This window comes from Fusarium flagelliforme (assembly GCF_020744385.1).
Source record: "Fusarium flagelliforme strain FIESC 12 MPI-CAGE-AA-0113 chromosome Unknown B0J16scaffold_2, whole genome shotgun sequence".
Taxonomy (NCBI): Eukaryota; Fungi; Ascomycota; class Sordariomycetes; order Hypocreales; family Nectriaceae; genus Fusarium; species Fusarium flagelliforme.
The window spans coordinates 6,218,134-6,239,485 of NW_025763504.1; the positions used below are offsets into that span (position 1 = coordinate 6,218,134).

The following is a 21,352-nucleotide window of genomic DNA, read 5'->3' on the forward strand; positions in this document are numbered from 1 at the left end:
TCCTACTGTTCCACAGCCGTGGCAATTTCTGCCTCCTCCTACTATATAATAGGCAAGGCTCAACGACAAACTTCTTCAACATTCACATTGGGGAAAGTTCACATACATTATGACCAAAAAGGGCCTGGGAGGTTGCAGTACATCCGGTCCTCCACCTCTTGCAACCGTAAGCACGAGATGAAACACTATCGGTTGGGGAGACTGGGACAATTACCGTGAGTGGCAATGCAACGGACGTCGGTCCTGAATTCGAACCGTCACAAATGATTATGGAACGTGCCCAAGACTCTCTCCAGAGCCTACGCAGGTCCCTGTCATGTTGTCCCGATCCTCGTCGGGCTTCCACAGGACAGATAAGTCGAGCCAGTGCCAACAGGGGACTTGTATGATGCGACACCGCGTCCCAGCCCCCAATTCCAGCCAGTACCTCCCCTCCCTACGCCTGAGATTTAGTCCCAACCCCAGTTGCACTGCCAGGCAATCTCACGGCGAAGGGTTGGGCAGAACATCACGAAAATACTGTCGATGAGTCAGAGCAATTCCAGCTCCAACGAAACGTAAGAGCGCTGTCAGGATCTGAAATGCTAGCCTAAGCCTCAACAGGTTTTCGCTGCCCACTTCTTTCCGTCACGGCGACGCGATGCCAGACGCTCCGTCCTCAAAACACCCAACTGTCCAACCCCAGCGAGCGCCAGAAACTACACAGAGTGTCCCCAATTTTAGACCAAAACACGTTTACCTCTGATAGCGGTGCGTCTAGTGCGGTGGGGTGTCTTGCCGATGATGCGCCTCGGTGAACAGCACGATGCTCCCTACATGCTCTCTGCCACCACCACGTCGGCCATCAACCAAAGGTCGACCAGCAACCGCAATTAAGCAACAAGTTGCAGCAGATTTATCCTAATTCCGTGTCCGAGTCATGCCCCCATTGGCGGTGCAACATGTCCGACGACATCGAATCACGCCGAGCTCAAAGACGAGGGACTGTGAAGGACGCAGTTACGTCCGAAGATGTCTCGAGTTACCCATTTCGAAGTGTGCCTGACAGAACGCCATTCTCCAGAATACCCTTACATTGAAGAGCTCCATTTCGGGATGATCACCGTGGAATCACAGCATGTAATCGCGTTGCCCAAAAGCTCGCTCCGTCCCTCAAACGCCTAGAGTTGCATAAGGTCACTTCCTAGCGACGACTTCCAGAGGGTCTGGGTTAATGCGACTGTTGCGGTACGAAATTGACAACAAGGACTGGCTCACCAGTGAGGCGATACCACCAAACTACACGAGAACATTTGCAAGAGCTCAACGAACTCTTGCGAAAGAGACACGCTGGAAACAGCGATATCAAAAACAGCAGCAATCATGACTTTCCTATTACCTAACGTCGAAGTGCAACTCAGATTTCTTCTCGCAGTTGGCCAGCTAGAGAGAAGAGAAGATTTCCAATACAACGAAATCACGCGATGTCCCCATAAACCTTTTCCATAACCTCCTGGCAAGGATAAATTCGACCGGGTGCTATCAAACGCAAACAAATATCCACCGTGGCCACGCAATGAGACAGGATATCTGTGATGCCTTGAGAGGTTGCATAGAAGCCTACGATCGGGAACTCAACCTGGGTACAGAGGCCGAAGGCTCGAACCTAAGGTTCGATCTCAGGTACAGAAACAGATACCACATCCAGAAATTTGATAGTGTTTGCGACTACATCAATCAGCCCCGAACAATATCGCTACATTTTCCCGCAATTCTTCAAGTCTGTAAAGAACCACGTCGTGGTGCCTGCTTCAACACCAGCTGCCTACGACCTGGGAGCATGAAAGGTAATCTTTTCGCCGGCGGACTCGGGTTACCTGACCCAAGGCTTTCCTGTGCTCCGACCTCAATCGTATTATCGTGTACAAAGATGCCGTGGCAGTTCACTGCCCTCCTTTTGAGCCGAATCCTTCAACGCTTGAGCCTCGGAAAGCGGCCGTTTGGGCATCAGAAGGATCAGCCGCCGGAATCATGAGATGGAATAGCTTAGCTACCTCGAGACCCATTTTCGACCTCAATTAGCTCTACTTCATCTTGGCGCGGCGTCATCACCTGAGTTTTGATCTACTTTGGATCACCTGTCTGGATACTGCTAGTTCTGGTGTCCTGCAGTGGGTGTCTCGCTCTGTTCAAGGCAGAGGAATCAGGCTATTTCCAAAATCTTAGAAGTTCCATGCCCAGCCTGGTGGGTTGTTGAAGGCGCCAGAGCCCGGAAGAGCTTCATAAGGTTGCCCAAGCCTACCACTCACTCCTCGTTGACTCTTCTCGGGAGATAGGCGCCTCTCATTATGGCAAACTCACTAGTACACCTATATATATATATCAACCACAACAGCAACGAGTGGGGAGCTATGCGCTGCGAGACCCCAGAAGAAGTCAAGCCTATCCTGCCGCTGGCACTGGCACTGGCACTGGCACTGGCACTGGCACTGGCACTGGCACTAATGGAGTGTGAATACATCTGCCCCGACCTGGACAAGCGAGTGGGCGACAATCACTGCAGCAGAACTACGGAACGAGTATCCACTCGCATTCGCGGGAGAACCAACGACCTATGTCCTCTGACTCATGACTGCTCCAGCCTATCTCCTTGTACGACGAAACCGATAAGGCCATAGTGTTTATAAGTCTACTATATCATATAAAACGATATGGCTTACACTAGGGCTTGAGCGACTCTCAAATACGCATAGGAATGTCTCTTACCTCTGAGAACTGGCCAAGAAACATTTGAAGCAAACATCCTCGGTATGACAATTCGTTCTCCATTGGCCACTGGTCGAATTTACTGCCCCTGAAAGAGGACTGCATTCCCTTAATCAAGTTCTTCAGCGCCACACTTGGTCATATCCGGATTCACGGCAACAAGAGACGATATCCCGTGAGACTGGAGATTCTCTTCCGAGTAATGTTTCCGAGAAGTGCCCTGGATCAGCCACTGGTCGAGAGAAGGAAGTTCTCAACCAGCAGCAAATGAATCAGGCTGTCATCGCCAATCAAAAAGCTATGGACCAGGCCCTTATCAACCAACAGGCCATCAACCAGCAGGCCATCCAGCAGGGAATGGATCCGGATACCCGGTACCCCGATGCCAATGCGCTCGCAGTCGCTTAGGATATCGAAGGATATATGCCCGGTTGGCCTCTCTGGGATGTATACCTGTCCTGTCCCTGACTGCCGACTTGCCGTAGCGAATGACGAAGAAACCTTTGAGCTCAGTCCTGTTTGGTTTCATCGGGATACTGAAGATACAACCAAGGGAGGACTTGGAGCTCTGTCATCTGGCACAAATTCTCCAATTACTCCCCAGAGCCAGTAAGTCCTACACTCTCACTTCAATAGCTATACTAACGCAGGCACAGTTACCAGGAGGATAACCGACGGACCGCGACAGAACCTTCTTAGATCGAGTCGAGGTGAGAGAACACATCACAATGGAACATCAGGGCGAACAGCTTCCTTGTCCAAAGGCCTACGAAGGCTGCGCGGATTTACTCAAGAGAACTGTTCAGCAAATATTCTTTAAGGAGTTGTCTTGAACACCGGAACGGATGGCGCGGGGAACGTAGTGAACTTGGTTGAGAGGATATTATTGTATATACAGGGAATTGTGACGATGGTGCAAACAGCTCGTTTCAAATAATCTATTGAAATATACTGAGCAAGAAAAAATACAAAAGTCTTTAAACAAATGATAAGCTGTACTGGATGTTGATCATGCTGTCTTGTCGCTGCTCTAATTGGCATTGATTCAAGCACGTGACCTTTATCATAACAATGATGATGCACGTGATGATGATTGGCCCTCGGCCCATGAAGAGTACCCTGCATTTACTACCCATCCATACATATCGCCGCCGTACGGCGAAACCGGAGCTATCGAATGAAGCTTCCAGAAACTAGAAACTCTCTCAAACCCAATTCCTTATACTCTTGCCAATCATCTTCATAATTCTTCCATAAATTGTCCCCATACGAAAAGCGACCGCGCAGAATACCTCACTTAGAGCCATCATGATATCGACCCCGCCACCCCGCTCCTTGCGCGACAAGTGTCTCGAGCTCAGAGACAAGGTCGAAGCTTTTATTGCGGAGGAACCCGAGACACAAACACTGCGCGATGTTCAGGATCAGGTTCGCAAGTCTATAGAGGTTGTTGATGAGGCGCTCAAGAGATATACGTATGTTTTTGTGAGATTGGCGGGTATGGCGGATATGGGCGGTTGCTGACGTGCGCAGGCCGGAACAAATATCGTTATCATATAATGGTGGAAAGGATTGTAAGTCAAAGCTCAGAGCTTGAGGCTTGCGAGCGCGCGATACTAACTATGACCCGTAGGCCTTGTCCTCCTCATCGTGATCCTCGCTCGCATGGGTCGCATTTACTACTCCGACCAGACCAACGGCGCCTCCACCATTACACCTCCCGAGAAGCTCCAATGCGTATACATCGTCGCAGCGCATCCTTTCCCCGAAGTAGACGAGTTCGTCGAGACATCCAGCGCTGAGTACGGTCTTGAAGTTGCGCGATACGTGTTACCGATGAAGAAAGGTCTCGAGATATACCTTGAGGAGCGACCGAGCATCAAAGCTGTGTTTGTGGGTACTAGACGGACAGATCCTCATGGCGAGAACTTGACGTTCTTTGATCCGACGGACGCTGGTTGGCCGTCGTTTATGAGGATACATCCTGTTATTGATTGGCATTATGTACAAATCTGGGCTGTAAGCAACACCTCCCAACCCTATACACCTCCGCTAACATCTTCAGTTTATTCGCCACTTGGGAATCGCATACTGTCCCCTCTACGACCAAGGCTACACGAGTTTAGGCGGCATAAAGGACACACATCCAAACCCGCACCTAAAGAAGCAGGGCCAGAACGGGGAAGGATTCCGACCTGCGTATGAGTTAACGGAAGATGATGAGGAGCGGCTGGGTCGCGAATCATGAGAGTTGAAGCGAATGTATTTTTAAAGAGCTGAGCTGTGGAGGAACGCATTGTATAGAGCATTAGACTCCTGGCGTTTTGGGTATATACTCTGCTATACTATGGCATTTTCTTGCTTTGGTTCATGATGTTTTATCTTATGTGATGTGTTGGTAGCGTGAGTTTCTGACTGACTGACTGGAGTCTGATCCGCGTATTCTCCTAGCTTTCTATGCGACTCGTGCTTGGTCTCGATTGCCTCAGACTCATGTCCACAGCTCTTCTCGACAGCGCGATTCCCTGAAAATGGCTCGTCGCGTAGTGAAACTCCAGAATTAGAAGAATTGGCCGTTGAATGAGAGACAGAATAATCTGGTACTCTTAGGCTAGCTTATGCTACTTTGTTCCAGCAGCCTAAGCCTTACAAGATAATTGTTCCGTCACTCACCCACCCTGGTAAGCTTGCTTGTCAAATTCATGCTCTTGGGGAGGCCCTGGCTCTCCTTGTTGACTTCTGTATAGCTCACATTTCTATAGACTCAGTAGCCTTGTCAATCGCGTTCTAGAAGCAGTTGAAGGACTTCGAAGTTCGATTAGCGTTTCTTTGGATTTCGGTCGTGAGTTCGCATATGTTCTTGTTGACTTCGTGAACGGTTTCATAGGTAGTCGAGGAATTCTCATGCGAGGTCGTGTAGGCCGAAATATGTTAAGAAGAGTTTGCTGCAAGTTCGCCATTGTTCAAGCGCCAAGGCTGCAACCTCTTCTCGCTATTCTTCTTGACCTTCCTGGCCTTGTATTGATCAAGTCTCCGTAGACTGGGCGACCTTGGTAAGTGCGGCGACCTCCTTCTCGCTCTTCTCCTTTGTCTTCTTGGTCTTCTTGTGCGGGAGGTAGCGGTAAGCGGGCCACTCCCGTGAACTCGCGCCTTGTCAAAGTCGGTCTGGGTTTCAGGTTAGATGAGACTCACTGTTTCATTTTCCTTGACAGGTAATCGGGCTTGGTTGAAGTTCGGCGTGTACAGCACGTCTTGCTGGGATTGTGCAGCGTGTTGCATAAGAAACTCCAGCTTCTGTAGGCCACGTAAACTGGTTCTCCAGGAGTTCAGCAGCCCTGGTGATAGCAGAAATAGCCTTCTTGCTCTTTGACTTGGCCTTTTGGGCCTTCTGTCTATGGCGAAAGCCCGCAGTTCTGGGTGAACTCTAGAAATGCGGGAAGATGTGTGCCGTTTCACTGTCGGTAGGATCCGATCGGGTACTTGTCATAGTTTCGTTTCTGATATTTCTTGTCGTCAGTTTAGTTTCGGGTACTCCCTGCTCGTTTGTGGGATCTCAGTGTGCGCTTTCCTTCTGCACTGGCAGATCGCATATCACGGGCATCGTGACAGAATACCCATCCGTTGCAGTCCCCCATCATTCCTCGCTGTATATGACCCCCTTAGGAATCCAAACAGAGAGGCTGGGGACACATCTGAGGCCCCAGCTTCTGGCCAAAAGGCCAAAAGGCCAAAAAGCTCCGTCCTGTCTGTTCTATCTGCTATCGCGCAAACATTCCCCATTATTCTCTTTTATGCGTGCACCACGGGCAATGATGCCCTAACCCTTGGGAACTGGGGTTTCTGCTACCTACTGAGGTAGAGGACGCCTGATGGGATGATCGGTCGAAAGCATGGGACTTCCATTCTTAGTCCTGCTCGTAAAATTCAGACCTTCTACCCGATGGCAAAAGTTTGGTAAAAACGTTCTGTGGGACTACTGTTGAACTCTTGAAGTCCTCCCTGTAATCTATTAGCAAGTTCAACTTCTACAATAATCTCTGGATGCGCTCAGCGACAGCGCGCTCGATGGTACAGCGACGCGACACCGTGAAATTTGACGAATGATTGGACCATAGGCCGAAGAAGCAGAACGCATTCGACCTATCGTTCCGCGTCGAGTCCCACTTCAAAATTGATTTCCAAGTAGGACTTTCTTAAGTTGCGCATAGTCCCCCCTTGAACCCTACTCGCCTGTTCATACATCCAGTTCGTAATATCACCGGCGATCCAACAGTTGATACTCGGACGAGCACCCAACAATGCCCCCTCCAAATGTACAAATTCCGTCACTACGCACAAAGCCGAGCAGCAGGCCAGGCTGGATTCTCAGACTTGCTTGTGCATCGGTGACTGAGATATGTCCAGTTGCCGGGTTGCTAGCGAAGTGCATACTCAGGCTGTATCTAAATAAAGCCAAGGGGGTCATAACCCTGTCTGTATCTATCATATAGACCAAGAAAGCTTCGGAACTGGCAGGCAACGGCCCAGACCTGCTCATACGCTCCATTAGCTGCGTACAAGGCCTTGACGGTTGCCAACTTCATTCCTAAGGGCAAGGAGTTGTTTTGGATCAAGATCCGAATATTGCCGATCCCATGCTTTGCTGGTTGTTCTTTTCTCGCATGGTTTCTTTGGGACAGAGAGAAATTCGTCTTCGTCGGGGTTGCTCGTTAGAGGCTTGTTTCAGTCGGGGATGTCGCGTGATGGGTGGTTGATGAGGTAGTGCTGGCAGATTCGTACAACTCCTCAATGGTAGCGGCCGAAGTTGAGCGCCTCACGTTTGCCATGGCTGCCCAAATTTATCTGATGCTTGGACCATACTCCTGCAACTGGTGTTTTAGGCGGTTTCTGGCCGACGAGGGCCTTGGATAAACTTGTCGACTGGATGTCCTCCGTCCACTTTTTGCTCTACCATGTAGCATATGCTCGCCAAGGCACAAGTGAAGTTGCCTCTCTCGCCCGAGAAGAGCTCGATAGAGGTCTTCAAGCCTCCGGGGCTGAGGCCTAATCGCATTGTCCGCATCGACGCTAAAGCTCATCAAGGCTTTCAGGAGCCCTTAAGTCGAGGGACATGAACAAGGTGCCAATGGGTGGGAACAATGTCTCTCGGACTTCCACCGTAAATCAACTCAACTGTCTTTCTTGAAACCGGGTCTTCCAATCTTCCCTTCATTGTTTTGGGTATAATAGCTGTGGATGTTGGTGTCTCTGGTTGCGAGCAAGGAGTAGGTGTTTTTAGCCCAGTCAAAGAAAGGCTTATAGACTGCCAAAAGTCGCACTGGGGCTCTGGAAATTTTCATATCGTGAATTTTTTTTGTGTTCGTCTTAAATGTTGTTTGTTATTTCGAAGCACACAAGAAGTAGGTCCCGGGTATGGGGATTTATAGCTTCCCATTTTCTTGGTTGCTGTGATGGATGTTGTTATTCATGAAGATTGAGGGTAACGCGCTTTTGTGTGGTGGGCAACTCATGACCAAGACTGGACCACAGCCCGGGATCCAGACAAGCAAGATTCCAGAAATCTAAAAAGCCACAGAATCCTATCTGACAGAATGACTAGTCGCCGAGACAAAGATTTCAAGGTAGTCGATAAAGAATAAATAGTAGCTCCATGATGAAGATTGCAAAAATGTTAATATAGCGCTCGACGCCAAGCCAATATAGGGTAAGTGAGAGACAGATGCAATCGGTTCCTTCCCATTCCAACATCCTGGTTCTAGGTAAATGACATTTGACATATCCTGGCCGACAATTCTGTTCGGTTATATCTTCTCTCAGATCTTTGTGGTTGATGCTTTGTTATCATTGGTCATGGCAATAGAACACGGGATTGTTCGATCTCCATCGTTGTTAGCCCACATCCCAAACCAAGAACAACAAAATCCTGATTCAACTGCCGATGCCATCGGACAAAAAGACACACGAGTGTCTCCTTTATCGAATAATTCCGCCGTGAGTTCAAGTACTAAATGATACGATCGCAAGCCTAACCTGGACTGGATGCCCCGTTGGTAAGCCTGGACGTATACTTGAAAGTGGGTACGAAATATCCGTACCCTCCGTGATGGAGACCCGTTGAATACGACAAGTAATATTCGCCTATTTGATTGACAACATGGAGAGACTTCAAATCTTGGCTTGAGTCGCATTGTCGAATCTCCCCAGCCGTGCTCTCAAATGACAGCCATGGATGTTAACCGAAATTCGCCAATAAGCAAATCATCAATCTCTGACGAGCTAAACGACAACATCAGACGAAAATCTCTCGAAGAGATAAGACACACCAATCTTTACTAGCGCCGGGTATCTGAAACATGAAGGGGAGGTAGTGGGATCGACAGGTACCATCGCGACTATCGAATCCAACGGTCAGAGATCGTGTTCATTTGGCGCCATTCTTTCTCTGCTAGTGATAGCCTAATCTCATGCAGGAACAAGGAGATTGAGTAAATCGACCGACGTACCTGCAGAACACGTTGGTGATGTGATGTTCACCACGCATTTAACCGCCCACACCTCTTTACCCGTGCCCTGTTCCTGGATGGAACAAGGGTTTAAATGACATAAACTCCACTCCCAACTGACATTGCCGAACATCCCAGCTTTTCAACCGGATAATCACCAATCCCCCTCATGACAAGCTCTTTCGCTAAACGGCTACGCTGCCCGAACCCCTTGATCATACACCTGAGACGAAGCGGAGATGTAACAAGGCTTCTTGATTGTATGGAAGATATTCCCCCGTGCAAGGCTTGACGATGAAGATACAGGGGTGGTGTTATGATCTGCTGCTATATATCTCCATGATGGAAGTCGAGTAGAAGCTCAATACACGCCAGTGGCTGTTCATTCATTCTTTTCATTCTACCCATTTTCGTTCATTCGACAAAGCAAAATACACTCTTTTGTTTGCTTTATCCATTCTTTTACTACAGTCAATATGCACAAATCTGCTCTTCTCGGTCTTTTGGCCTCGAGCCCAGTCTCGGCCCAGCTTCACAGCCTAGCGCAGGCCGCTGGTCTCAAGTACTTCGGCAGTGCCGTCGACAACGGCTACCTCAGTGATGCCGCCTACGCCAAGCTCGCCAACAACGTTGAAGAGTTCGGTCAACTCGTCCCTGAGAACGGACAGAAGTGGGAGACTGTCGAGCCTACTCGTGATCAGTTCACCTACACAACTGCCGACGTTGTTCCTGATCTTGCCAAGAAGAACAAGCAGATTCTTCGATGCCATGCTTTGACTTGGCACAGCCAGCTGCCTAGCTGGGGTGAGTTTTCAAGCGCCTGTTCGGGAGAGTGTATTCTAACAAGTAAAAAGTTGAGGCTGGAAAGTTCTCTAAGTCTGAACTCACCGAGATTATCGAGGCGCACATCGCCAACGTTGTTGAGCACTACAAGGGTGACTGCTACGCCTGGGATGTTGTCAACGAGGCTATCGACGACAGCGGTGAATGGCGCGACAGTGTCTTCTATCAGACTCTTGGAACCGACTTCCTCGCTATCTCCTTCAACGCCGCCAAGAAGGCTGACCCCGATGCCAAGCTGTACGTCTCTTTCTCACCCCATAACGTGTATACACTTCTAACGATTGCAGCTACTACAACGACTACAACCTCGAGCAGAACGGCAAGAAGACCGACCGCGCCGTTGAGATCGTTGAGATCCTCCAAAAGGCTGGCGCTCCCATCGACGGTGTCGGTTTCCAAGGCCATCTCATCGTCGGCCAGTCTCCTTCCCGCTCTGAGATGGCCACCGTCTTCGAGCGCTTCACTGCTCTCAACGTCGAAGTTGCTTTCACCGAGCTCGACATCCGCCACTCCGCCGTCCCTGCCTCTGCCGCCGCTCTGGCTAAGCAAGGTGACGAGTACGCCAACATGGTCGGCGCCTGTCTCGACGTCAAGGGCTGTGTTGGAGTTACTGTCTGGGGTATTACCGACAAGTACAGCTGGATCCCTGACGTCTTCAAGGGTACCGGTGAAGCTCTTCTCTACAGCGACAAGTACGAGAAGAAGCCCGCCTGGACCAGTGTCTCCAGCCTTCTTGCCGCCGCTGCTACTGGCGCTCCTATCTCCAGCACCATTGTGCCTACTGCGAAGCCTACTACCATGATGACCATGACCAAGCCTGCCTACACCGAGACCGACGACTGTGATGAACTCCCTGAGACTGAGGAGCCTGCTTACCCTACCAGCATGAAGAACAGCTCTGCTCCTGCCACCACCATGGCTACCCGCACTGCTCTTGGCCCCGTTTACACCAACATTGACGATAACGATGATGACTGCGAGGATGAGACCGAGGCTCCTTTCCCTACATACATTATCCCCACCAACGGCACATCCACCCTCCCCACCAAGGCCCCCGTCTACGATGATGATGAAGACTGCGATGACGACTCCGCCCCCGCCCCTATCTACGACGAAGACGAGGACTGCGAGGATGATGCCTCTGCTCCTGTAGAGAAGGAAGACGACGACTGTGAGGAGGATGGTGACTTCGAGCCCACAGCCGCCGCCATCTCCACCGCCGCAGCTCCCACCCGCGCTCCCGTCGTCCGCACAAGCTCAGCCTACACTTACAAGTGGAACACCCAGACCCGACCATCCTACGCCGCCCCCAGCGGCACTGCCCCTGCTGGACCTGTCGGAACTGGAAACGCCGGTCCTGTTAAGCAGTACTACCAGTGTGGTGGAAAGAACTGGACTGGCGCTACTGAGTGCGAGAAGCCTTACAAGTGTGTTGAGATGAACCCTTACTACCACCAGTGTGTTAAGGCTTAGATGTGATTGAGCAAGGGAAGGAAGGAGAGGATTGACGGGGTTCAACTTTATTGTATATATTTGACTGTATAATTTCGTGGCTTGCTTGATGCAAGTTTGGGTAGATTTGTCCAATTTATGATGTGAACATCAACTTCCGCTACCATGCAACTCCGTGACTATGAATATGTGTTCAGGCCAGGTAGATGGAACTTAGCCAGGTATAATTCCTGATGGCAGTAGAACTTTAACCTGGTCTTTGACATTACTCTGGAAAGCTGTTCTCTTGTCGAAGAGTAGGAGTAGGGGTCATTAGAAAAGGTCTTATCTGAGGCTAGTACATCGCTATCTGGACACAAATGAGTCTGCTACTTGAGATGCACAATACGTTAAATCGATGCTTCAGGGACAAGGTCACTTTATTCTCAGTACCTAACTCTTCTATAGGAGTCCGCCCGTGAGATCCTCAACCAGAATGGCAAGCGCCGATGACCCAAAAAGCTCGACAGCGGACAGAAGCAACTTCTCCGCCTATATCTCAACCGCATAAAAGACGAAACACAAAAGACGATGTTGATAACACTAAGAAAGGGATTCCCGGAAGGCATTCTTTCTTGAATCTTAAATCCAGACTATCCTGGGGATACAAGTCCTGTTGTATGGTCCATTGTCCGGGAGCGGCACCTATCGTTATATTCTGCTAGTAGGTACAGTTTGTTAGCTACTAGTCCTCTTCTTACATCGAAATGTCTATCCAGCCTCAAGGAAAAAACTCATACCTTGACTACCCTCCCTCCCATTTGGTCATATCTACTCTTGACTTAGAAAGCAATCAGGTTATTCCCTGAGAAAACGTGGCCAAACTCGGTGATCTCGAAAACGCCCTGCTTCTGCTTGGAAATCTATAAAAGAGATTAGTAACAGCTTCGAGTTCTCAGGGATGTATGTACTAACCGCCAAAGTTTTAACACCAACAAATCGACGAATGGCCGACGGGGCATCGGACAGTTTGAGTCGAGCAACAAAAACCTCGAAGTAGGACCAAAGCAATTCTTGTTGGAACTCGTCGAAGCTCATGTGGATGAGCTTGTGGGCGATTGTTGTGTTCAACTTCCCATAATACAGGCGGCGCTGTTCATCTGTCGTGAAGAGTGAGATTGCCATGGTCTGTCTAGACTTGAGAATGGTTAGTGAGGCCTGGCAAAGGGGTTTGTGTGATCGAAGGTGCGCAATGGTTAGGTTGTTAAGAAGTTGGAAAGCTTGAGAGACGGAAAGGTAAGGAAGAGGTTGTAGAGGAAGGTCTGCAGTAGTGACGGGTTTCCTGCGTGTAGGTAGCAAACACGCTAGCTGGTCCCTCGTAGTGCCAGACGGACCAGCCTCCTGGCACTACCAAGTGCAAAATATAATAACCTGAGGGTGTTCCAAACTTCAGCTCCCTTCTTTCGTCTCTTATGCCTCTTGGTCTGACCCTCGGGTGAAGATGAAATTTGAGGCGACTGCACGGGGACAACTGAGACCTTGGGAGAGCCGCAACCTCACAACGAAGAAGATGATACGGTAGATAGAGAGAAAGCAAGAATTATACTCCGGCACGTATGGCTCTTATCTACTGTCTAAATATCAAACTTATGCTATCTAACATTGAGTACTATTATCACGATGATATCGTCGGTATGCCTGCCACAGCAATGTTATCAAAACAAGATACTGAAAATGGAGTCACCGGGTGCCTAGACTTAGACGTAACGTAAACTGCATCAATAGCGAACTCGTTTGCATAGCAACGTATTTGGTAGTGTCAGGAGGCTGGGCCCGTCTGGCACCGCGATGGTCGCCAGCTAGTGTGTTTGCTACCTGCAGGAGATCTAACTCTTTGCCGGCCTTCCTCTCATCCCCTTCATTTTTATTCCTCTACCAACAACATCAGTCTCTGACGAGAAGAACCCCCTTTCACTTTTGACTACACCTTTCACGAAAGATATCCTATTACCAACTCATCTTTTCCTATTATCAACCAACCTTGGAATCTACCAACGATGTCCACCGACTCCGATATAGCACGTGTGTTTGTTGACGAAGAAGAAGAAACGTTTTCCCTATTCAGTGACGAAGAGCAAGCCAAGTTGAACGCTGGCAAGTACAACCAAGGCATCATGGACAAGATCAACAAAATATCCCTTGAACAGTACGAGTGGGAAACAATGTTTTTGTTCTTCTCAGGCTTGGTAGCCTACATTATCCGAGGTCACAAGAACCTTTCCGTCCCACGTAAGTTTGCCCTTGTCAAAGCATTCGCTGTAAGTACACACCCTCAAGAACTCGAAGTTGTTACTGATACATACTGCCTGATAGCTCCGAGAGACTATGATGGCTAAGCCCGTGCGAATCGAGATGACGCCTCAGGGCTATATCTTCTACGAAGATAACCTTATCGCTCTGTAAGTATCTCAAGAGCGCTTTTAAGCAGAGGGATAGTCTATACTGGATTGCGGACTGCGAATTATGTCTTGAAGACTCAGAGGATATTCTATTGGACTATGTTATTGGGACATAAGAATTGTCTTCCCGGATTAAGAATCGAATGGACCCAGAAGACCAACATCGTGGGAGGAAGTTGTCTTGAAGTGTGATTCAGACAATGCGCAAATTTAGTAGTCCAGCTTTTATTAGGCGTTTCAATTTTCTTTCTACTAAGGTTGAGGAACATTGTTGTTGTAGTAAAGACACAAAATAAAGATTCTTGCCCAATATTAGACTACATTTCTAGTTTCTTGTGCTGTCTCGCTATGTCTGGGTGATACTGTTCATGGGTACATGTTCTTGGTGTTCCGTTCGCATAGTGTGTTCGACTGCTTCCAGTGCCTGTGCAGTTCAACTGGCACCTGCAACGGCAACTAGTGCGTTTGAACATAGAGAATTTGCTTCCACCATGTAATTTTGATTTCTACATCAACACTGAATCTCTAGAAGACACCAAAGACTTCGTTATTCTTCTTAAACAACCACTGTTACCCTTGCCGACCGCAGACATGCCATACACCAACGTGTTTACCGACTTTGAAGAGCAAGTCATGCTCGTGGGTCGCAATTGCGAGACAGTGATCAAGAAACTCCTACAAGTCACGTTCGAGGAGTTTGAGGATCTTTCGCGATTCAGGTTTTTTCAGAACTTCATCCTCTCGCTGCCCGGAAAACCGACATTTTCTGCCATGGAGCGATTTCGACGCGTGCGAAATTTCGCGAAGGCCAAGGTCGTTGTTTGGCAGCTGAGAGCAGAGGTTAGTACAGCCCTTCGAGACAGTTTTAAGCGCCTCCTAACATTTCTTCAAAGATCAAGATCGCTGACGACTGGGAGGAACGTCGAGTCATGGTCACAGCAAGTGGCTATACTTTCCACGGAGATGACTTGATCGCGCTCTAAAGTACATACAACGTCTCCCACCCAGCCAGAAGGGAGTGAGAAACGGTCTGAGAGATATGGGTGTACGGCTATGTGAGCGATGCGACACGGGAGGGAATGTATCAGCACCTTTCAGAGCATCAAGAGCAAGATTAAACCGAACAATACGAACGCCGCCCTTCTCTTTCGATATTTTCCTCAACGCCTTTGTGCAACCGTAGCCAAGTTTGTCAAGGTAGTAACCAGTCTTGATGCGCCTGCGACTCGGTTGCAGTAAAACAGTCGATCAGGAGATCAGTCCCAGGAGTCGGTCTTGAAGATGTCCATCTGTGCCCCTATGCATTACCTTATTTAGCTGTACCAGGTAAAAAGAATACAATCTTGACTTAAGGCCTTTTAGTTAGAAGTAGACTCTTATCTTGAATCTAGACTGTCTCCAGTACCTGGTAGCTCTGTAGAGCATCTGCCCGCTGCAACAGCAACTAGTTCCAAGTGCTGGTAACTTTACAGAGAATGGCAACAAGCCAAGAAGTTTGCTAAAATCGAGTGCGCGGAGTGCAAGCGAGAGCAGGAGGTAAGTGTACTCATGTTCTATATTTCCAAGCCCTTCCTAATAGCATCTTAGGCACATCGAGCCCTTTCGAAGGGCTGGAGAGAGCGCAATGAGGTCACACCGTCTGGTCATGTTTTCCACGGAGATGACCTCATTGCGCTCTGAGTAGTCACTCGAGATTCATCTTTCTTTGGTTTCCAACTCCCAGTGACTCAGGGAGCCGTACGTGGAAAGGCCAAGTCGAAGGAGGGAAGGACTGGATGTCAGTGTGGTTAGGAGGAGGAAGGGTTTAGGATTTGTTCCTGTAAAGGGTCTATGTCCTCATGTATACCTGCGCTCCACATTGGGTCTTGGTAAAAGCACCATAGTTGTTTGACGTCTTTTCATCGAAAATAGACCCTCGATTCTACATCTACACGTTTTCTTAAGTCTGTGGTAATCTTGTTGTACACATCTGGCAGTGCCCAGCATCCGTTGGGTCTATCAGCTGCAAACGTTTGCCGAGAAACCCTGCCCGTTGCAGTCTTTACAGATCTCCCGTGCCGGACCCCTCTCGCCTTTTTCTATCCTCCATACCACCAACCATTACGCAAGCACTTCAGTCAGCGGAGACTTGGATCAAGAACACATACTCTCTCGACTTTACCATCTTGAGCCCAACTAAAACTACCATTTGCACCTATCAAGTCACTCATCCTTCGTTTTCACAGGGCCCGGCAAAATGAAAAAGGCGTTCGACGACAGCGAAAAGGCTTTGCTGGCCGAGAAAAAGTTCAACCACCAAGTTCTACGGAAGATGCGAAAATTCAAACTGGAAGACTTTGAACACTATTCCCTGTTCACCTTCTTCAATGACTTCATCATCTTGATCCCAGGGGCTGATACCCCCTGCACCGCCCACAACTTCGACCGCATGAAAAACTTCGCAAGAGCCCAGTCCTCCGTTTACAACGCCCTTCCGGATGTCAGTATAAAACTTCCTACTACCCGGAGACTTTCACTAACATCTCCTTAAGTTGACCAAGGATGTGAACGGACAGTTGACCGAGTCGGGGCATGTTCTATACGAGAACAACTGGACCTTTGTTTAAGTACTTGACTGTCGGTATGTTCTTACAATTCTAGTGAGAAACGCTTGATCAGATGCTGACCAGTCGACCTTAAAGTACCGAGCATCCTCGAGCTCAGCAGAGGAAAACGAGGGCATCATTGCCACGACACTCGATACAAACACTAAAGGTACAATCACACATTGATCCTACCATTCTTTATCTCTTAGCTAACCATTCTAGCGATCACTCTCAGCGAAGACGGGATAAAAGGAAGCGGAAGGAGTACGATACGCAAGTTTCGCTGGGGATCGACATGGGATCTTGAAGTTCGGACGTCACCGCCTGGTAGATAGCTGCGGCTATTTGACATGGTCAATTAAGCCATGAAGATGAGAGACAGAACTTAGGACCTCAAAATAGATCGCCTGCCAAATATCACGCCTCAACTGTGCCAAAATGCACGACACTATCAAGATACCGCGATCAAGAGCGGGCAGACTCATGAGGAAACCCCAAGATGCGGTCACGGCCAATATCGATGATAAACTCAGACTTACCGAAGGTACTATTCTCCATTGTAGAGACCGCATTGATGGCTGGAAGAACACATTACCAGCGGTTAACATCAACAAGCTCTGCGTAGTCTCCAAAAGAAGTAGGACTCAATGCTGGGTTCGCGTAGACTTTCGATGGTTACAATGACATGCCACCACGGGCGCCCTAGTCAGATCACACCATAAGAAGTTGGGTTATCGCGGCATTGGTCGGCTTTTGGCAGCCCGTGATGAGCTGAATGGATATCCGTTGACTCGCAAGTTCTTGCTGTTCAAGGTAGTCCTACATAATTATGTCACAAGTACGATCCATGGGTGACGTTTCTCGAGCCATTAGTGACAACGACACATAACTGGGCTGCAATTTGTCTTTATTTAACTGCTATCTTACTCACTTTAGTGGAAGTTTCTAAGGAGATATGTAGGGCAGTAAAGAATAGTCCAGGTGTTGCTATTACGGGACGTCTAGATAACATGCAGAGACTCCCGTTCATGAAAGTGGCAAACAAGAGTACACGATCACGGGAAACAAAAGACCATGAACACCGACGCTACGATGCCTTCGAGGCAGAGCGATAATCGAGGAATTGGTAGTGATAGAAACCTGAACTCTCTGGTCCAAGCCCTCCAGGATACCTGTACCATACTCGTTAGCTCAGTGCGCAACCCAAGAAGAAGCGAAGACACTCACACAGGATAAATGAACACCAACTGACGCTCAACACACGCGACTGGAGTCGCTTCATACAGCTTTTCGACTATGACCAGCGCAAGTCGGTTTGTCGGTAGATGGCTTGAGCTGCCTTAGAAGATGATAAGGCCTTCAAGGGCCTTGAGCTCGCCCGCGGACTTCTGCAGAACACGACTTGATTAGCGACGTTGCGAAACGGGACGAGAATAGACATACCTTCTTGATGAGTTTCATAGAAGCTTGGTCAAGCCAAGCTTGGATGGACTCGGGTTGACCATCATGGCGGCTCCCCTTCTCTACTCCGACGACGTGGTAGTAGAAGTCACGGAAGTCCTGGTTCTTCAGGTATCGTCCGAGTTGGCGAACGGACAGCTCCTCGAGCTTGGCGAGGGTGAAAATGGTGTAGATGTTGTCAGCCAAATCGGCCATCTCGTCGCGGGTAAGAGAAAGCATTGTCGATGATGTAGTGAAGGTTGATAAATGGGTAAATAGTAGATGAAAACCGTTGGAAGAAGGATGTCTCGAAATAGCAGATGTGATGATTTATTGATCGGTAGTGTGTTGTTTGGGGAGCAGAATATTGATAAGGGAAAGATCTAGCTGAAGTAAATAAGGTCGAGACCACGAATTGGCACTTCTATGCCGGTTAGCGGGTGCTTCAAGATGTGATTGCCCAAGTTACGGGGCAACGCGTTTGTTTGTCCATTCGCGCCAACCTCTAGGCTGCATTTCAAGCTAGTATTATGGCATCGATTTTCCAAAAGCTTCGAGGTCGTGTCAGTTGCACTGCTCGATAGTGTGTTGGTATGGGAGTCAAGTGTTCCAGAAAGTTGAAGTGTCTGAACATGCAATAGGGGAACAGCCATTATATTGAGAGCAGAGAACACGATGATAATCACCAGTATTCTAAGAACACAAGATATTGAATTTAATTCTTAATTTTCTCTTGATGAAATCACACTATAAATGGCAAGGGTATCTCTAAACAGCAAGGCTAGGATAAGTTTTCTCTTCAAAGTATCATCAATAGCGACCTCCAGTAGGTCAAATCTCAGTAAGGTCAGGTGTGCAAGTTGCATCAGCCACTGAACTCTAATGGCACATATATCACAGCAGCTGCCAAGCTGTACGCAAGGCAACTTCTTCCTCCTTCAACTTCAAACAACCTGACACAACAAGTCGTCATCCGACGTACCAAGCTAGTCAGTTAATCGACCCCGGTTCCCCTTCGCTGCACATTGCTAACTGTCACAGCTTGCCCTTCCAACACAATGTCGGCTGCAGCAAGAAGGAGCCTAACTGACCCTCCTTATTATACCGAATTCACCGACGATCTGAAATCACACTATACCTCTCCCATAGAAGGAGTTTCAGGCTGAGGTGCCATAATTCTCAGTGACGCAATGCTCCAGACCCGCTCGGCCAAATTCCCCCTGGCAAAGGATACTCGAGTTCTCGGCATGGCAGCTCGCAGTGCATCATTGCAGGTGATTAAATTCTCTTAGCCTCGCCACACAGAGAGTAATACAGCAGTCCCCCTCAGAAGAGAAGAGATCATTTTGATGGAAGGGTGGAGTGATATCCGAGTACACAGGATGATTGTTCAGGCATATCACATGGAACACTTGTATTGTCCAAAACTAGATACACATCTGATAGCTAAGCTCAATGGATACAATATGGAATGCCTATAGCCCAGCATCTGAAGATATGCTGAGTCTCTTGCTCTCCGAGAAAGGAGGGAGTCCCAGTGCAGTCGTTTACGTAAAGGGGACTGGCCCGCGAGCAGTACCACGGTACTTGCTAGAGGCTGCCCGACCTCGCAGCAGTGCCAAGGGAGCACTGCGGCCGCAACCTAAGCAGTCACGCGTCTGCTCGAAGAGAAATCTTCCATTTTCTTCTATTACCCCCCACGTGAGCTTTCTCCTGGCAACACGAATTTTGCTCGTCAGATTTCTCCTGCTGAGAGGGAAAACCTCACCTCCTGTCGTCCATCCCGAACATGCACCAAAGCCACTATCCTGTGCAAGATGCAGATTCTCGATCAAAATGCATCACCTCTCTTGATGATGATGACGGCACCGCTGATGCTGGTAAGATATTCACCCTTCTCTGCAGTCCGCACACCTTGGCTGCGAGGCCACTCGAAGCTCATCTGCTAACACAAACTCAAGATGGTTCATACGGAGCTGGAGCTCGAGAACGGCCGCCTGCGAATGCAGAACGCTACCCTCCTCCAACAGCTCATGGCAGCTCGCCATGGAACACCAACTACTCGGCGAGCAGCAACTGGCAGCTCGAGTGAACCCCAGCTACAGGGCTTGTCTCCGTCTCTGCATCCAATCATGTCATCCTTGATGAGCATGAGACTGGAAACCAGGCGAAGGAGCAGACAGGACTCGCTGGGGAATGAATGACAAACGAGATGACCCCGCTGGGAGAGAAGCCCTTTGCTGGCGAGTCAGCTGCTCCTTTATTCCCTTTCTTCGTTGTCTTTTACAATGACTTCTGTCACCGACATGAGTCTCTCAACACAAGAAGGATGGGGGCCGCAGAGCCTTACGCCTCACTGGGTGTCCTGCCTCCTCGGCCCTTCGCCTGAGTCACTCGCTCGGCCCCATGCTCGCGAGAGCCAGACCGTCTCAACTTGCAACTCCACCTGGTGGGGGTCTGCCATCACCCCAATATATCGACCTGCTGATGGATAGAGAGCCAAATGGACGGCTTGCCCTCAGCAGATCGTAACAACAAGGCTATGCCTACCCTGGAGGAGAGAATGCACAAAGGTATGTTGTCCATCCTAGTCCACCGAATCCCACTGACCAACAGTCTCCCTTGTCACAGATTTCCTTCGGAACAGCAAGCTCAACATGAGCTTCCTCCTCACCCAACATTCATCTTGAATTCATCGTTCAAGCTTCGAAACTTATCGCTTGGCGTGGATTCAAGATACCCGACCATCGCTGGCGGGACCAAGCCTGAGGCTGAACTACATGTGGTATGCAATGATGCACCATCAGTCGCTGAGACACATTCAAACTCAAACTCATACGAACTCAAGTACTTGCACTTATACATAGTCTTGGGTACATGACTTGTCTTCATGCTCCATCATCTCGTCTGGAAGTGGCATGATGCTACTGCCGATACTCTGATGTTATTTGACATCATGTTGACGCGAGCAAAGATGGTCTCCGACCGGTGCCAAAGAGAATCTTGAGTTCTTTGATCTTGTTATTCGTTCTCTTTACTTTCGAAGACGCGCTTTACGTCAGCCCAAGTGGTTATGAGCCCGGCATGGTGTCTCCACTACCTGCATGGCAACTTCGAGAGACTTGAGCCCACCTCACTGGGTTAGCGGGCTCGTCCGGCTGCTCAGCCTAGGAGAACAATCTAAGCTCCGAGGGCGACCGGAAGCCCAGTTCGCCTTATGGCCACATACAAACTTCCCATGGCGTGCTGATACTCCGCCAAACGACCGCTAGGAGAGAAGAAGGTCATTATCTCGGCCTCGCCATTGCGCCAAGTCAACACTCCTCTCATGCTTCCTTCAGAATAA

The 21,352-nt window shown here is 49.0% G+C and overlaps 7 protein-coding genes across 7 annotated transcripts; 5 read left to right on the plus strand and 2 right to left on the minus strand.

Moving 5' to 3' along the window:
• Positions 1–2,327: 2,327 nt before the first annotated feature.
• Positions 2,328–3,153, plus strand: B0J16DRAFT_381646 (uncharacterized protein; the record flags this gene model as incomplete). The annotated part of the gene is made up of 2 exons (XM_046131176.1): positions 2,328–2,522; positions 2,872–3,153. The coding sequence occupies 2 exons, from the start codon at positions 2,328–2,330 to the stop codon at positions 3,151–3,153; spliced, it is 477 nt and encodes a 158-aa protein (XP_045987681.1).
• Positions 3,154–3,889: 736 nt separating this feature from the next.
• Positions 3,890–5,139, plus strand: B0J16DRAFT_335978 (uncharacterized protein). Its single transcript, XM_046127148.1, has 4 exons — positions 3,890–4,220; positions 4,279–4,319; positions 4,379–4,764; positions 4,811–5,139. Exons 1-4 carry the CDS (start codon positions 4,054–4,056, stop codon positions 4,991–4,993), a joined length of 777 nt encoding a protein of 258 aa, XP_045987682.1. The 5' UTR covers positions 3,890–4,053; the 3' UTR covers positions 4,994–5,139.
• Positions 5,140–9,604: 4,465 nt separating this feature from the next.
• Positions 9,605–11,697, plus strand: B0J16DRAFT_335982 (glycoside hydrolase superfamily). The gene is made up of 3 exons (XM_046127149.1): positions 9,605–10,052; positions 10,103–10,328; positions 10,379–11,697. Exons 1-3 carry the CDS (start codon positions 9,725–9,727, stop codon positions 11,562–11,564), a joined length of 1,740 nt encoding a protein of 579 aa, XP_045987683.1. The 5' UTR covers positions 9,605–9,724; the 3' UTR covers positions 11,565–11,697.
• Positions 11,698–12,364: 667 nt separating this feature from the next.
• Positions 12,365–12,707, minus strand: B0J16DRAFT_381650 (uncharacterized protein; the record flags this gene model as incomplete). Its single annotated transcript, XM_046131177.1, has 2 exons — positions 12,365–12,445; positions 12,498–12,707. The coding sequence occupies 2 exons, from the start codon at positions 12,705–12,707 to the stop codon at positions 12,365–12,367; spliced, it is 291 nt and encodes a 96-aa protein (XP_045987684.1).
• Positions 12,708–14,566: 1,859 nt separating this feature from the next.
• Positions 14,567–14,964, plus strand: B0J16DRAFT_412341 (uncharacterized protein; the record flags this gene model as incomplete). The annotated part of the gene is made up of 2 exons (XM_046133291.1): positions 14,567–14,821; positions 14,875–14,964. The coding sequence occupies exons 1-2, from the start codon at positions 14,573–14,575 to the stop codon at positions 14,962–14,964; spliced, it is 339 nt and encodes a 112-aa protein (XP_045987685.1). The 5' UTR covers positions 14,567–14,572.
• A 1,109-nt stretch (positions 14,965–16,073) lies between these two features.
• On the plus strand, positions 16,074–16,901 carry B0J16DRAFT_369855 (uncharacterized protein; the record flags this gene model as incomplete). The annotated part of the gene is made up of 3 exons (XM_046130303.1): positions 16,074–16,460; positions 16,651–16,735; positions 16,789–16,901. Exons 1-3 carry the CDS (start codon positions 16,218–16,220, stop codon positions 16,899–16,901), a joined length of 441 nt encoding a protein of 146 aa, XP_045987686.1. The 5' UTR covers positions 16,074–16,217.
• A 587-nt stretch (positions 16,902–17,488) lies between these two features.
• Positions 17,489–18,342, minus strand: B0J16DRAFT_369856 (uncharacterized protein). Its single transcript, XM_046130304.1, has 3 exons — positions 18,010–18,342; positions 17,794–17,833; positions 17,489–17,738 (listed from the first exon to the last, which is right to left on the minus strand). Exons 1-3 carry the CDS (start codon positions 18,244–18,246, stop codon positions 17,593–17,595), a joined length of 423 nt encoding a protein of 140 aa, XP_045987687.1. The 5' UTR covers positions 18,247–18,342; the 3' UTR covers positions 17,489–17,592.
• Between the last annotated feature and the right edge of the window lie 3,010 nt (positions 18,343–21,352).

Bases quoted from the DNA above. Each gene is read 5' to 3' on its own strand.
- B0J16DRAFT_335978 (XM_046127148.1), top strand. From the start codon at position 4,054: ATGATATCGACCCCGCCACCCCGCTCCTTGCGCGACAAGTGTCTCGAG. The intron at 4,221-4,278 runs GTATGTTTTTGT...TGACGTGCGCAG, and splicing joins GAGGCGCTCAAGAGATATAC to GCCGGAACAAATATCGTTAT. The intron at 4,320-4,378 runs GTAAGTCAAAGC...TATGACCCGTAG, and splicing joins ATATAATGGTGGAAAGGATT to GCCTTGTCCTCCTCATCGTG.
- B0J16DRAFT_335982 (XM_046127149.1), top strand. From the start codon at position 9,725: ATGCACAAATCTGCTCTTCTCGGTCTTTTGGCCTCGAGCCCAGTCTCG. The intron at 10,053-10,102 runs GTGAGTTTTCAA...ACAAGTAAAAAG, and splicing joins CAGCCAGCTGCCTAGCTGGG to TTGAGGCTGGAAAGTTCTCT. The intron at 10,329-10,378 runs GTACGTCTCTTT...TAACGATTGCAG, and splicing joins GCTGACCCCGATGCCAAGCT to CTACTACAACGACTACAACC.
- B0J16DRAFT_369856 (XM_046130304.1), bottom strand. From the start codon at position 18,246: ATGCTTTCTCTTACCCGCGACGAGATGGCCGATTTGGCTGACAACATC. The intron at 17,834-18,009 runs GTATGTCTATTC...AAGCGACTCCAG, and splicing joins CTATGAAACTCATCAAGAAG to TCGCGTGTGTTGAGCGTCAG. The intron at 17,739-17,793 runs GTGAGTGTCTTC...AGTATGGTACAG, and splicing joins TTGGTGTTCATTTATCCTGT to GTATCCTGGAGGGCTTGGAC.